This window comes from Ruditapes philippinarum, unplaced genomic scaffold (genome assembly GCF_026571515.1).
Source record: "Ruditapes philippinarum isolate M1 unplaced genomic scaffold, ASM2657151v2 ctg10759_1_1_1_1, whole genome shotgun sequence".
In the NCBI taxonomy this organism is placed as follows: Eukaryota; Metazoa; Mollusca; class Bivalvia; order Venerida; family Veneridae; genus Ruditapes; species Ruditapes philippinarum.
Genome location: NW_026861678.1, coordinates 6,188 through 20,181, shown reverse-complemented (window position 1 = coordinate 20,181; position 13,994 = coordinate 6,188). Strand labels below are relative to the sequence as shown.

General features: G+C 34.1%; 1 protein-coding gene across 2 annotated transcripts; it reads left to right on the top strand.

The window, feature by feature from the left end:
* The first annotated feature begins 5,342 nt into the window (after positions 1-5,342).
* On the top strand, positions 5,343-12,539 carry LOC132716484 (uncharacterized). 2 transcript variants are annotated; one of them, XR_009623810.1, is made up of 4 exons: positions 5,343-5,649; positions 5,927-7,033; positions 7,595-10,115; positions 10,393-12,539. XR_009623810.1 is itself a non-coding variant. In XM_060699769.1 (2 exons), the coding sequence occupies exons 1-2, from the start codon at positions 5,968-5,970 to the stop codon at positions 9,745-9,747; spliced, it is 3,219 nt and encodes a 1,072-aa protein (XP_060555752.1). In that variant the 5' UTR covers positions 5,343-5,967; the 3' UTR covers positions 9,748-10,335. The 2 variants fall into 2 exon arrangements, 1 of the variants encoding a protein (XP_060555752.1); XM_060699769.1 differs by lacking the exon at positions 10,393-12,539 and having other exon boundaries at positions 5,343-7,033; positions 7,595-10,335.
* The last annotated feature ends 1,455 nt before the right edge of the window (positions 12,540-13,994 follow it).

Genomic DNA, 13,994 nt, shown 5'->3' with positions numbered 1-13,994 from the left:
GTTTCATGACTCTAGGTCAAATACTTTTTGAGTTACGTGCGACACAAAAGTGAACGGACGGACGGACGGAAGGACGGACAAGGGTAAATCTAAATGACCGCCACTAACGTGGGGGCACAAATAGGGAAATTTTAGGAATTCCCCTTGTATTTTTAATTTTTTTAGGAATTTTAGCCAAACTGAAAAAAATTAGGATTTTTTAGGAATTTTAGGGACGCTGGACAGCCTGCATCTACCATGGACTTTAAAAGACTGTCAGAAGCTCAGTTTTTTGTTATTTTATTTTATATTTTAACGGAATTTCATACACGAATACACAGGCAGAGTGACACTGGTATAATACAATAATAATGCTGATGATAATAATAATAAACTTCAAAATGGAAACAATTAAATACCACGCTAGCGGAGGGCACTGCGTTCCATTTCCCCACACTGAGTACCTCAAATTTTACCGATAGTCACGTGACATGTGCGACAGATACCAGACGGACAGTAAATCACGTTAAGAATTGAAGAAATTTCGGTTATAAACTGATATTAATCAGCAGCTTTTTAATTGGTCAGATGTCACTGGGTCATAAAATGTTGTTAGAGTATGTTACCGCAACTTGTGACCTTCTCTGGTGCAATATTCGTGTATTATGCAATTATTTAGCGTGAAACGTAGGGGTCCGAGAGAGAACAGCCGATTTATGACACTTTGTTTGATGAGGGTCGGACTAACTTTGAATCGGCATAACTTTTTTAATAATCAAGCAATTAACAATCATTTACAAAGGCATTTTTTTTCAAATATGTTATTTTTCATGATGATCAATGATATTTAATGCACAAAGATTAAATAAATAACAATTATTACTAAAATAACTTAGTTTAAATGACATTTATGTGAGTACCACGGAAAGTGTCTGTTGTCACCTTAAGGTTTGACTATATTTTTTCAAAAATTTGGGACTATCATTTTAAGGGTTCTACATCATTTGATGGTACTACTATATCATTTTAAGGATTGGACAGGATCATTTGAAGGTTTGATTGTATCATTTTAAGATTTGACTATATCATTTTAATACTTGGACACTATCATTTTAAGGACTGGAAAGTATCATTTAAAGATTGGACTTGATCATTTTAATGTTTGACTTTATCATTGTAAGGATCGGACAATATCAATTTAAGGCTGGACTATATCATCTTAAGGATTGGACAGTATCATTTTAAGGTTCCACTAAATATTATCATCCTGAGGATTGGACAGTATCATTTTAAGATTCTACTTTATCATTTTAAGGTTTAACTAAATCATTTTTAGGATTGGACAGTATCATTTTAAGGTTTGATTATATCATGTTAAGGAGTGGACATTATCATTTTAAGGTTGAACAATCATTTTAAGGTAAGACTTTATCACTTAAAAGATTCTACAATATCAATTCAAAGTTCAGCTTTATCATTTTAAGGAGTGGACAGGGTCTTATTAAGGAATTGGACACTGTATCATTTAAAGGTTCAACTATATCATTTTAAGGATTTCACAGTATCGGTTATAGGTTTCACTATATCATGTCAGGGATTGAACAAACATTACCATAAGTTGCATTCATTTTTTGAATGATTTTATTCACAGTTGCCCAGTCTCCCCAAGATGTAACAAAACTGATTTGGCCTTTCCACGCAGACTACGCCGAATTGACTTCAAAATGGAATGTTTAGAATACATACCGCTTTTGAGAATACAGTTGACTTTATACTTTTAAACGACAAATTTTACATTTTTTTTTTAAATTTTTTTGAAAACTGAGGTAATTTAGGAAGTTTTTGTGGTGGAAAATTGTAAGGGCTGCTATAAGAATTATGCTGTGGGAGAGAAGCAGATTTGGGAAAGGACTGTGATAATTTTTTAAACTTAGGCCTAGAATAATAATTAGATTTTTTGGGCAAACTTGAGCCAAGAGGGGTGGAATTGAAATTAGGATGAAAAGAAACACGACTTTGACGTTTTTTAACAAAGGGTGACGAGGCACTTTTATGAATAGAATGCAACCTATGAGGAGATAACACAGGAGGAGAACGATTACGATGTTTATGTTGGTACTTCCTAATAGGTGTATGTGTATTAGGATTAGCATTAGTGGAGAGTGAATGTTTATTAGTTTTAGGTTGCACTGTATTAACAGTATAACCAGAACTTAAAACACGTTGCAAACAATACTTAAGATTTAACTTATTACAACTATTTTTTCCTTTAGGTGTGGTATTGTTATTATTTATATTGATAATTACTGACATAACGTGTTAACAAATTAACAACAACAACCCACACTGACAAAAAAAATAAAATGAAGGGCACTTTTTACTTGAAATATTATTTTAAATAAAAACTTTTAAATGAAAATAGTTAAACTTAAAGTAATACACAAAAATAAATTTTTGTTTACAAGATGGCATACATTGTACACCATACACAAACATGGCAACTGAAATTTGTAATGGTAATATGTATATTTAAAAGAATTTACACACCAGATGAATTTTATTTACCAAAGACAATTTAGGCCTTTAGTAAATGAATAATTAAAACACGCAAAAATGATGTTCCATATTGTACACCATAGAAAATTTTTTACAAACAAAATAAATAACACATAAATAAACTTTTAAATTTGCAGCTTTTATGTGCACCAATTAAATGTTTGTAAATGCAATTACCTAAACCAATATTTAATGCTGGTAATTTTTTTACACTGTACTAACTTTTATAGTTTTTTAATGTGAGAAAGTATACAATATATAAATATTAAGTTTAGTACTGTATTTTAACTTGTAATAAAATTGAATGGATTTTACCTACCAAACAATTTACAAGGGAAATTTAAATAACAATGAAGACAATATAAGCACACACTACTTCCATATGACTGCTATACCCAAATGTTTTTAATAATTACTTGATTTAATTTAAACTAGAGCACAATGTTTTATGTACTTTTTTGGCTAAACCAGTACTGTAAAATTTACAACAACAAAGATTTAATTGTACCACACTATAATACCTGGTTTAAATAGTTGCGGAAAATTACTTTAATTTTCAATCTTTTTTAGATAACTGCATTTAAAAACCCGAGAAAAGTCTAAACAAAATACAATTGTTACTGCAAGTACACTGCAATTGTAAAATGTTTTGTTTTTATTTTAAAAAAAGTTTAATTTTAAATAAATGGAACAATTTTATACACGGACTAGAATATTTAAACTAGAACTATCACTAAATGTGATTAATACCCCCACAAGACTGCTTCGGAAATGAGGATGTTACTAGTAACAGAATATCTTGTAAAAGAATTGAAATATAGAGTTATGGTTGTGGGCAATTAAAGATAGTTGTGGTTCTTGTATATTGCATTTCCTTTCAATGTGGTTGGCCATTGATGAAGTTTTATTGAATTACTCTGTAATAAGTCCAGAAAGACAAAGAAAAGGAACAAAGGGCAATAACTCTATAAATACTGAAGATGGAGTTATAGTTCTTGTGCACTGCACTTCCTCTTTTTGTGCTTGACCATTGTATGAAGTTGTTTTGAATTTCAACCAGTACGTTTTAAGTTATGCTCCAGACAAGGAAAAGTATCAAAGGGCAGTAACTCTGTATTTTGTCAAAATGGAGTTATGGCTCTTATGCACTGCACTTCCTTTTAATGTCCTTGACAACTGTATGAAGTTGTATTGAATTCCAAACAGTAGTTTTCAAGTTATGCTCTGGACAAGGAAAAGTAACAAAGGCAATAACTCTATAATTTGTCAAGATGGAGTTATGGTTCTTGTGCACTGCACTTCCTCTCAATGTGCTTGACCATTGTATTAAGTTATATTGAATTCCAACCATTAGTCTTCAAGTTGTGCTCCGGACAAAAAAAAGCAATGGAAAAGTAACAAAGGGCAGTAACTCTGTAATTAGTCAAGATGGAGTTATGGTTCTTGTGCACTGCACTTCCTCTCAATGTGCTTGACCATTGTATGTAGTTATATTGAATTCCAACCATTAGTCTTCAAGTTATGGTCCGGACAAAAGAAAGCAATGGAAAAGTAACAAAGGGCAATAACTCTGTAATTACTTTAGATAGAGTTATGGTTCTTGTGCACTGCACTTCCCCTTATTGTGTTTGACAATTGTATGAAGTTGTTTTGAATTCCAACCAGTGGTGTTCAAGTTATGCCCCGGACAAGGAAAAGTAACAAAGGGCAGTAACTCTGTTATTAGTCAAGAAAGAGTTATGGTTCTTGTGCACTGCACTTCCTCTCAATGTGCTTGACCATTGTATGTAGTTATATTGAATTCCAACCATTAGTCTTCAAGTTATGGTCCGGACAAAAGAAAGCAATGGAAAAGTAACAAAGGGCAATAACTCTGTAATTACTTTAGATAGAGTTATGGTTCTTGTGCACTGCACTTCCCCTTATTGTGTTTGACAATTGTATGAAGTTGTTTTGAATTCCAACTAGTAGTTTTCAAGTTATGCCCCGGACAAGGAAAAGTAACAAAGGGCAATAACTCTGTAATTAGTCAAGATAGAGTTATGGTTCTTGTGCACTGCACTTCCTCTCAATGTGCTTGACCATTGTATGTAGTTATATTGAATTCCAACCATTAGTCTTCAAGTTATGGTCCGGACAAGGAAAATGCAACGGACGTCTGGACCGACCGACCGACCACCGGGTGACTCCTATATACCCCCCCAAACTTCGTTTTTGGGGGTATAATAATATAAGAGATTTTATTAAAGGAGTATTTAATCCCTGTGATAAAATGTTAATTATTTTATAGTATTTTTTTGTATTTTGATATTTATTAGGCTTTTACTGTTATGACAGAAGTACCAACAAGTTGAACTAAACTATTATTACACTACAAGACTACATTACTGACTTTTTTATACTAAGGCACCTAATACAAAACATTTTCCAAAGACACATACATTTTATGAAGTGTATGTGAGCCGCCAAAAGATTAATTAATAGATAAAAGCTTCCAAAATTAAATTTCTTCCAAAGATGAAATTCTTTTTTTTTTTTTTTTTTTTTTTTTTTAAAATAGGTAATAGTACAAAAGTATGTTACAAGCTTTTATGTTTCAACAAATTATCTCCAAGGGTTTTCAAGTTATGCTCCGGACAAGACAACGGACGGACAGACGGACAAGGCCCCGACTAAATGCTCCCCCGAAATTTTTCGGGGAGCATAAAAATCCTTTTTCCCTGACTTTTCCCTGACCGTGGGAACCCTGTTTAAGGATAAGACAAGTCATTTGAAGGTTTGACTGTATCATTTTAAAGTTAAATAATATCTGTAAGAATTATAGTTCTTAATTGTAAATTTATTTATTATAATCACATAATTTTCATAGTTTGATTTTTTCGATAGTATTTACTATTAAAAACATTGTTTGACTCTTTCAATTTAACATAGCTTCACTATTTCCGCCAAACGTAACGTCTTATTTTGTTTCCCGTAAAAAGACGTCATTAAATTGTTTTACGGTGACGTCATTAACCGTTACTTTGATATGTTGTTTTGCCTTGGGCGGAAGTGCTTAAATTGTTGATGTGTTTTGTTTATTGATGTTTTCCAATGGAAAGTAGATCATAATCGGTAAGCAAGTTATTAATTATGTATGAATTTAATAGTAAATTCAATATTGTTTAAATGATGATGAACTTTACAATATTATGCCGTGAATTAAATTATAAACGGAATTATTCGCGGAAATATAAAATAACAATATTATTTTAATAGATTTAAGTCTATAATTGTAAAGGTGATATCGTATATTTATGATTTGTATTAGCATTATTATTTTAGAGAATTTATTGTATTTTATTTAAATGCGTTGTAATCAGTATTTAGTTTGTTTATTTATTATTTTCAGAGAATCGCATTGTTGTATCACATTGATATATTATTCCATGAATGAGAATAAAGAAAAGTGTTGAAATCTGCGCATTCTTGACTATTTTTAACGGAAAACATCTACAATTCTCGATTTACAATTCTCGATTTGCTGTGACGAAAATGCCGTCAACAAATAGTGCGGAAACTTGTAATCAGGAGTTTGTCAGTTTGAAGAGATCAAGAAGTGCAAATGGCGCTCAACTGACGAAACTATACAATGAACTTGAAAAGAGCATGATGTCCTACAATAATATAGAAGAGGTAAAACTACTGAACAATAAATTATGTGAACGCTTTGAACATTTCAAATCAGTGCATTTACAATGTTTAGATTTGTGCGCGCAACCGGAAGTTGTTGCAGACTTGGAAGCGAACTTTGAGAGCTGTTTAAAGAACTTTGAAGAATTCAGGGAAAGATTTTCTCAGTGGATCGCGGGAGCTATTGGACCGCATGATGGAGAAAATATTCCTGTAGAAAATGACGCAGAGTCAAATGTCAGCCATGGAAGTTCACGTACTTCAGTCTCGTCGCGCCGGAAATTACAAAGTGCTAAAGCAAAGCGTTTAATTGCAGAACACAAATTAAAACAACTTAAAAAGAAACAAGAACTTGAACGAGCTCGCCAGGATCTTGAAATGAAACAACAGTTGTTAGATCAGCAGTCGGAATTAGAAGAAGCAGAGATAGAAGAAATGGCGTGGTTAGAAACAACACAGGAAGAAACCGGGGTCATATCTAACAATCAAAATGCTCAGCCTGACGTAAAAAATAATATGACTAATCATATTCAGGTGAACAACCGTACAGATTCTGTGAGAAATATAACTTTGACACAGCCCAGACCGGAAATGAACAGACCGTGTATACCGGAAGTTGACAGTGAGACATCGAGCATTGACAGATCATTTCAAAGATTGGCGTCAGCACTCCATGAAGGATTCAACTTACCGAAGCCAGAACTATTGACATTTGATGGGAAGCCTGAAGGATACTGCAAATTTATCAAAAACTTTGAAACAAACATTGAAAGCAGAATAAGTGACAATAATTTAAAGCTAAGTTATCTCATTCAGTATTGTACAGGTAAGGCAAAATCTAGTATAGAAGATTGTGTTTTGTTAGAACCGGAAGAAGGTTATAAACGTGCTAGGTCAATATTATTGTCTAGATTTGGCAGACCACATTTAATTGCAAGGTCTTACATTGATAACTTGGTAAATGGTGCTCAGATTAAAGCGTCCGATGTTGAAGGGCTATCTAAATTATCTTTAGAGATGCAGAAATGTGAAATCACACTTTCTCAGTTAGGATTTTCCTCTGATATTGATAATACAGAAAATTTAAGATGCATTGTTAGGCGGCTCCCAACACATATAAGGGTAAAATGGGTAGAAGTAGCACATTATATAAATGAGTCAGGTAGAGTGCCGCGCTTTTCAGATTTGTCTAAATTTGTAGACGAAAAATCACGTATCGCTAACTCCATGTATAGCTATGATCTTTGTAAAAACAATGATTTTATCAAGAAAGAAACCAGAAACAGTTCTGGCAAATATTACAGTAATGATAGACCAAAGGTTACTACTCTGAGTACACATACTGAAGAAAACGGTCATGAAAGTAGTAAATGCTATTGTTGTTCAGGTAACTGTGCAGAGTTATCACTGTGTAACAAGTTCAAGTCAATGAGTCTCAATGATCGTTATAAACTGGTAAGATCACTTAAATTGTGTTACAATTGTTTAAAAGGTAAACATTTTACAAACAAGTGTAGAAAACCAAAAATATGTAATGTTACTAATTGTAATGTAAAACACCACATTTTGTTACATAGTTGGGTAAAACCCGATAATGGCCACACAGCAGTGCAGTCGTCGTGTAACTGTGCAGCAACAGAAGGTTCTACTGTAAAAAATTGTCTGGGTATTATTCCTGTAATAGTTAGGGGTGGGGACGGTAGTTCTTGTCAGACATATGCCCTGCTAGATGATGGAGCCGATAAAACCTTATGTGATGAAAGATTGTTACGGAGCCTGAATATAACCGGTAAGCCCGTCACATTCCGGATGTCTACGGCAAACTCACGTGAAGGTATTATACATGGTCAGGAGGCCGACTTAGATATTCAACCTATCGATGGAAATGAAAGTATTACCCTAAGAAAAGTCTGGTCAGTAAAGTCATTACCGATATCAACTCGATCTGCAGCTAAATATGCAGATATCCGAAACTTACCGTACTTATCCGGTATAAATATTCCAGATATAGACACTAATGACGTTATGATGTTAATAGGGACGGATTCACCTATTGCACATATACCGCTAGAAGTGAAATTCGGAAATAGCGATGAACCGTACGCGATACGCACTCGTCTTGGATGGGCTATACGCGGTCCAGTTCCAACTACACAAGAATCCAACGATATTAACATAAATTTCTTTGAGTCACGTGACATGTTGTTACAGCAACAAATTGAGCGTTTGTGGACAACTGACTTTAATGATAAATCACAACAAGTGAAGAGTTGCATGTCTATAGAAGATAAAAGTGCTATGAAATCCATGGAATCAACTTTAACTCGCGAGGATGGTCATTACAAGATTGGTCTCTCTTGGCGTGATATAAATTCGTCATTCGTAAATAATATACCGCTTGCCCAAGCCAGATTACAGCAGTTGAAGCGCAAGTTGTCAAATGACAATAATTTGCATGATATGTACAGAACTACTGTAAATGGTTACATTGCGAATGGCTATTCATCGGATGTAGATTACATGGTACCAGAGAAAACGCGTGTTTGGTATACGCCGCATCATCCAGTAACAAATGTGCATAACGCTTCTGAAACAGACAAATTAAATGTTTGGTTACATGGACCAACATTTCTTAGTAAAGGTAGGGAACACTGGCCTAAGTATTCAGGTAATTTTATCCCGGAAGTGAGTGAAGATGATGTTGAAGTAAAGAGATATGGATGTATTTTTTCTTGTTTAACATCAAGGGCCGTCCATTTAGAAGTTACTCATAGTTTGAGTACAGATTCGTTTATCGCCGCATTGCAACGATTTATTAGCCGGAGAGGTCTACCGGAAAAGGTATATAGTGACAACGGAACCAATCTAGTAAGTGGAGATTGTGAATTACGCAAGTCCTTACGAGAGTGGAATCAATCCGAAATTGGACAATTCATGTTGCAGCGGGAAATCGAATGGAACTTTAACCCTCCGTCAGCTAGTCACATGGGCGGTATATGGGAACGGATGATACGATCGACACGTGCAATTTTGAGATCGTTAGTCAAAGAGCAGCTTCTGACAGATGAACAACTTCTTACTGTTGTAACTGAGGTTGAAAAAATACTTAATGATAGACCCATTACCCGAGTAAGCGATGACCCAAAAGACCCCCCAGTTTTAACTCCAAGCATGATTTTATTACTAAAGTCCAATACATGTATTCCACGTGGCATTTTTAGAAAAGAAGATACATATGCAAAGAGAAGGTGGAGACAGGCTCAGTATCTTGCTGATATATTCTGGAAACGATGGATTCGGGAATATATACCTACCCTACAATCTCGACAAAAATGGCTGAGACCACAAAGAGATATCCGTGAGGGCGATATTGTACTCGTGGCTCAGGAAAACATACCAAGGGGGCAGTGGCCGTTGGGCAGGGTTGTATCTATAAATGTGGGTCGGGACGGGCATACACGAAGCTGTGTGGTCAAAACTAGTATGTCACAATTCATAAGACCAATAACTAAACTTTGCCTACTAGAATGTTCTATTTAAATCGTAAAGGTATACATTACAATAAGCTATTGTTTGTATAAGATGAAATCGTAACGTTTCATGGTGGGGAGTGTAAGAATTATAGTTCTTAATTGTAAATTTATTTATTATAATCACATAATTTTCATAGTTTGATTTTTTCGATAGTATTAAAAACATTGTTTGACTCTTTCAATTTAAGATAGCTTCACTATTTCCGCCAAACCTAACGTCTTATTTTGTTTCCCGTAAAAAGACGTCATTAAATTGTTTTACGGTGACGTCATTAACCGTTACTTTGATATGTTGTTTTGCCTTGGGCGGAAGTGCTTAAATTGTTGATGTGTTTTGTTTATTGATGTTTTCCAATGGAAAGTAGATCATAATCGGTAAGCAAGTTATTAATTATGTATGAATTTAATAGTAAATTCAATATTGTTTAAATGATGATGAACTTTACAATATTATGCCGTGAATTAAATTATAAACGGAATTATTCGCGGAAATATAAAATAACAATATTATTTTAATAGATTTAAGTCTATAATTGTAAAGGTGATATCGTATATTTATGATTTGTATTAGCATTATTATTTTAGAGAATTTATTGTATTTTATTTAAATGCGTTGTAATCAGTATTTAGTATGTTTATTTATTATTTTCAGAGAATCGCATTGTTGTATCACATTGATATATTATTCCATGAATGAGAATAAAGAAAAGTGTTGAAATCTGCGCATTCTTGACTATTTTTAACGGAAAACATCTACAATATCATTGAAAGAATTGGACAGTATCATTTAAAGGATTGGCCAGTATCATTTTTAAAGATTTGACTTTATCATTTTAAGGTTCCACACAACCATTTTTAGGTTAGGACAGTATCATTGTAAGGTTCAACTATATCATTTCAAGGTCTAACTATGTCACTTTTAAGGTTTGACTTTATCAGTTTTAGGATTGGACAGTATCATTTTAAGGTTTGAATATATAATTTGAAGGGAGAGTATCATTTTAATGTTCGACTATAACATTTTAAGGATTTGCCAGTGTCATTTAAAGGTTTGAGTTTATCATTTTAAAGATCGGAAAGTATCATTTGAAGGTAAGACTATATCAGTATCTTTTCAGGTTCTACTACATCATTTTAAGGGTCAACTATATCATGTTAATGGTATGACAGTATTATCTTAAGGTTCTATTATATCAATTTAAGGTTTGACTACCGTAAAATTCCTATTAAACGCCCCCCGGGGCGTAACATTTTCCAAAGTGGGGCGTTTATTAAAACACATTTTTTCCTAAATCCAAAAAATCGTAAAATCAAGCTATGCCAGATTAATTCATGTAAACAGCATCAGTTTATGGCCTACGTGACCTCAGTCATGTTTATCTGTCTCACAGGTGGCTCGGTGACGTAATCGAACGATAAATGTGTAGACAATGTATATTTAACAATACACATAACACTGATTAAATTTAACTGCTTAATCATGGAGCAAAAGCAACCAACACATCGATTTTATAGCGCTTCTTTTAAGTTAAAAGTTGTTGGTATTGCCGAGCAAGTTGGTAAACACAAGGCAAGCAAATTATTTAATGTTGACAGGAAACGCATTCGAGAGTGGTGTAAGGCAAAAGAAACGTTGCAAGCAGCTGCCTGCAAGAGTCGTAAACGTGCACCTGGCGGGGGTAGACAAGTTTGATACAGAGACATTGACCAGCAGCTGTTGCTGTGGTTTAATGAACGTCGGGGGAAAGGAGTGCGTGTTACTGGGAAGGCCCTAAGACATGAAGCACTTAGATTACACCAATAGAACGGGTCACAGTCATTTAAGGCATCCTGCGGTTGGTTTAGGTGCTTTAAACGATGTCATAACTTTTCATTTCGTCGCACTACCCACATTGCCCAGAAATCAGTTGAAATTACTGATGGACTTATTGACAAATTTCTACGTTTTGTTATTCGTATGCGCCAGTTAAGAAATTATAACTTGTCAGAAATAGGCAATATGGATGAAACGCCTGTTTATCTTGAAATGCAAAGCAACGTATGACATTCGTGGACAGAATAATATAACTGTAAAATCTACAGGACGTGAAAAAGAGAAAATCACCGTCACTTTAGGCGCCTATGCAGATGGGACAAAACTTTCGCCACTGGTCCATTTGCCTGGAGTACGACCTTTACCTAGTGGTGACATTCCATGTGGAATTATCGTGTACATGTGCGGCAGCGGTAAAAAATCTTGGGCAAATGAAGAGAGCATTTTATTTTGGTTGAAAAATTTCTGGGGCAGAAATCAAACAAGCCGGCGCTTACTTGTTTGGGACGCATTTTGCGCTCATTTGACTGATAAGGTCAAGGATTATTTACGTACACACTGCAACACTGACATGAGTGTAATACCAGGAGGCTGCACGTCACGTTTACAGCCGGCAGACGTTTCATGGAACAAACCATTTAAGGGAAAGTTTGCTGAATTATATGACGAGTGGCTGTTTTCTGGGCCTGTGGACTTAAATCCTGCCGGGAATCGAAGGGCACCCCCAAGTCTCTGATTCTCAAGTGGATTAAAACTGCCTGGGATACTGTTACCCCTGAAATGATTAGGAAATCATTTAAAAAGTGCGGGATTTCTACAGAGTTGGATGGAACTGAAGATCATCTCTTTAATCACGCTTCTGATGACGAAACTGTTGAATCGGACTTTGAAGGGTTCGATCCCGATGATGTGAACATAAGTGAGCAGGTGCAGGAAAATGTGGCTGCAGAACTGTCTGAATCTGATCAAAACAGTGATTCAGATGATCAGGTGTCTGACTGTGACAGTCAACTCAACTCAACTCAATTTTATTTAAGTAAATAAAGGCCTCCGGCCCAAAATACACAACAGTATAAATATTATAGTGTATACATGTATTGAATGTAGTTGCATAACATATAAAATTAGAATAAAATAAGTCAAGAGCTGGTACTTTTCAACAAGTGATATACAAACAGAGATAGTTTATAAATATTTTCTTCATTTTGTGTACTCATCAGCGAATAAAAATCGTTAATTGTAGTACCATTTGAATACCAATTATAGAGATAATTATTTCGGACGTCATTATACTTAGAACATTGAAAAAAGGCATGAAATTCACACATCAATAACAGTTACATTATTTTGGTTAAAACAAAATAAACATATTCTTTCATGAAGTGGTATATTATTTTTGTCTTCCCATTTCAATCGTTAATTTGTGACAGGAACATCGAAACCTTGCAAGAGCAACCATATATTTTCTTGGAATATCACAGTAAAGATAACGTTCAGGATTTAATTGACTCTTAAAAAATTTATAATGGTAACAACGGGACGCAATATTTATATCATTATGCCATTTTTGTTCAAAACAATCTTTCAGCCGTTGACGAAAAGTTAAAATAAATATGTCTATATTTCCAATATCTTGTGCAAGCCATACATATCCAAAACCATAAGTATAAAGTAGTGATTTTTACTTTTGATGCCCAACAATTTCGACCACTCTCATCTAGGGACTTCAACATTTTATAACATTGTCTGGGATATCTATGATCTGGCATAGTCAACAATTTACACCAGTATTTTATACAATTAACAAAATAAGTTATACACAATGGCAAACGTCCACATTCTCCTAAAACTATACATGTATTTGTTGTCCTTTTTACACTTAAATGCTTTTTACAAAATTTATTTTGAACTGCCTCGATAGAGTCAACAAGTTCGTATCCCCATATCTGTGACCCATAGCATAAAATAGGTTTAACCATACTATCAAACAGAATGAAAAGTTCGTTTGTTGGAAATAACCATATGGTTTTTTTATAACTATAAATAGAAAGTATTGCACGTTGTGCTTGTGCACATAATTTATCTTGTGCTGCACTCCATGATAAACCTGGTGTAAATAAAAGTCCCATATATTTGTAAACGGAAGTAACTTTTAAAGAGTACTACCCCGAAAATGCCAATTTTCATAATTGTCTAAGCGGTCCCCCCATTTCTAAATACCATAATTTCAGTTTTTTTTAAAATTTAAAACCCCCCAGTATTTTTACAAAATTCATGGGCAACATTTTAAATTTTTTTGTAAAACTAATGCGTTTCAGCAAACTTGCAAAATCAAAGCAAAATGAGGAAATAAAATCGTGTTTCTTTGGGGGTTAAAAAAAATCCCCGAGTTACTTTACAACGAGTTTCAATTATCAAAAAAAGAGCAAAATTTGGCTGGT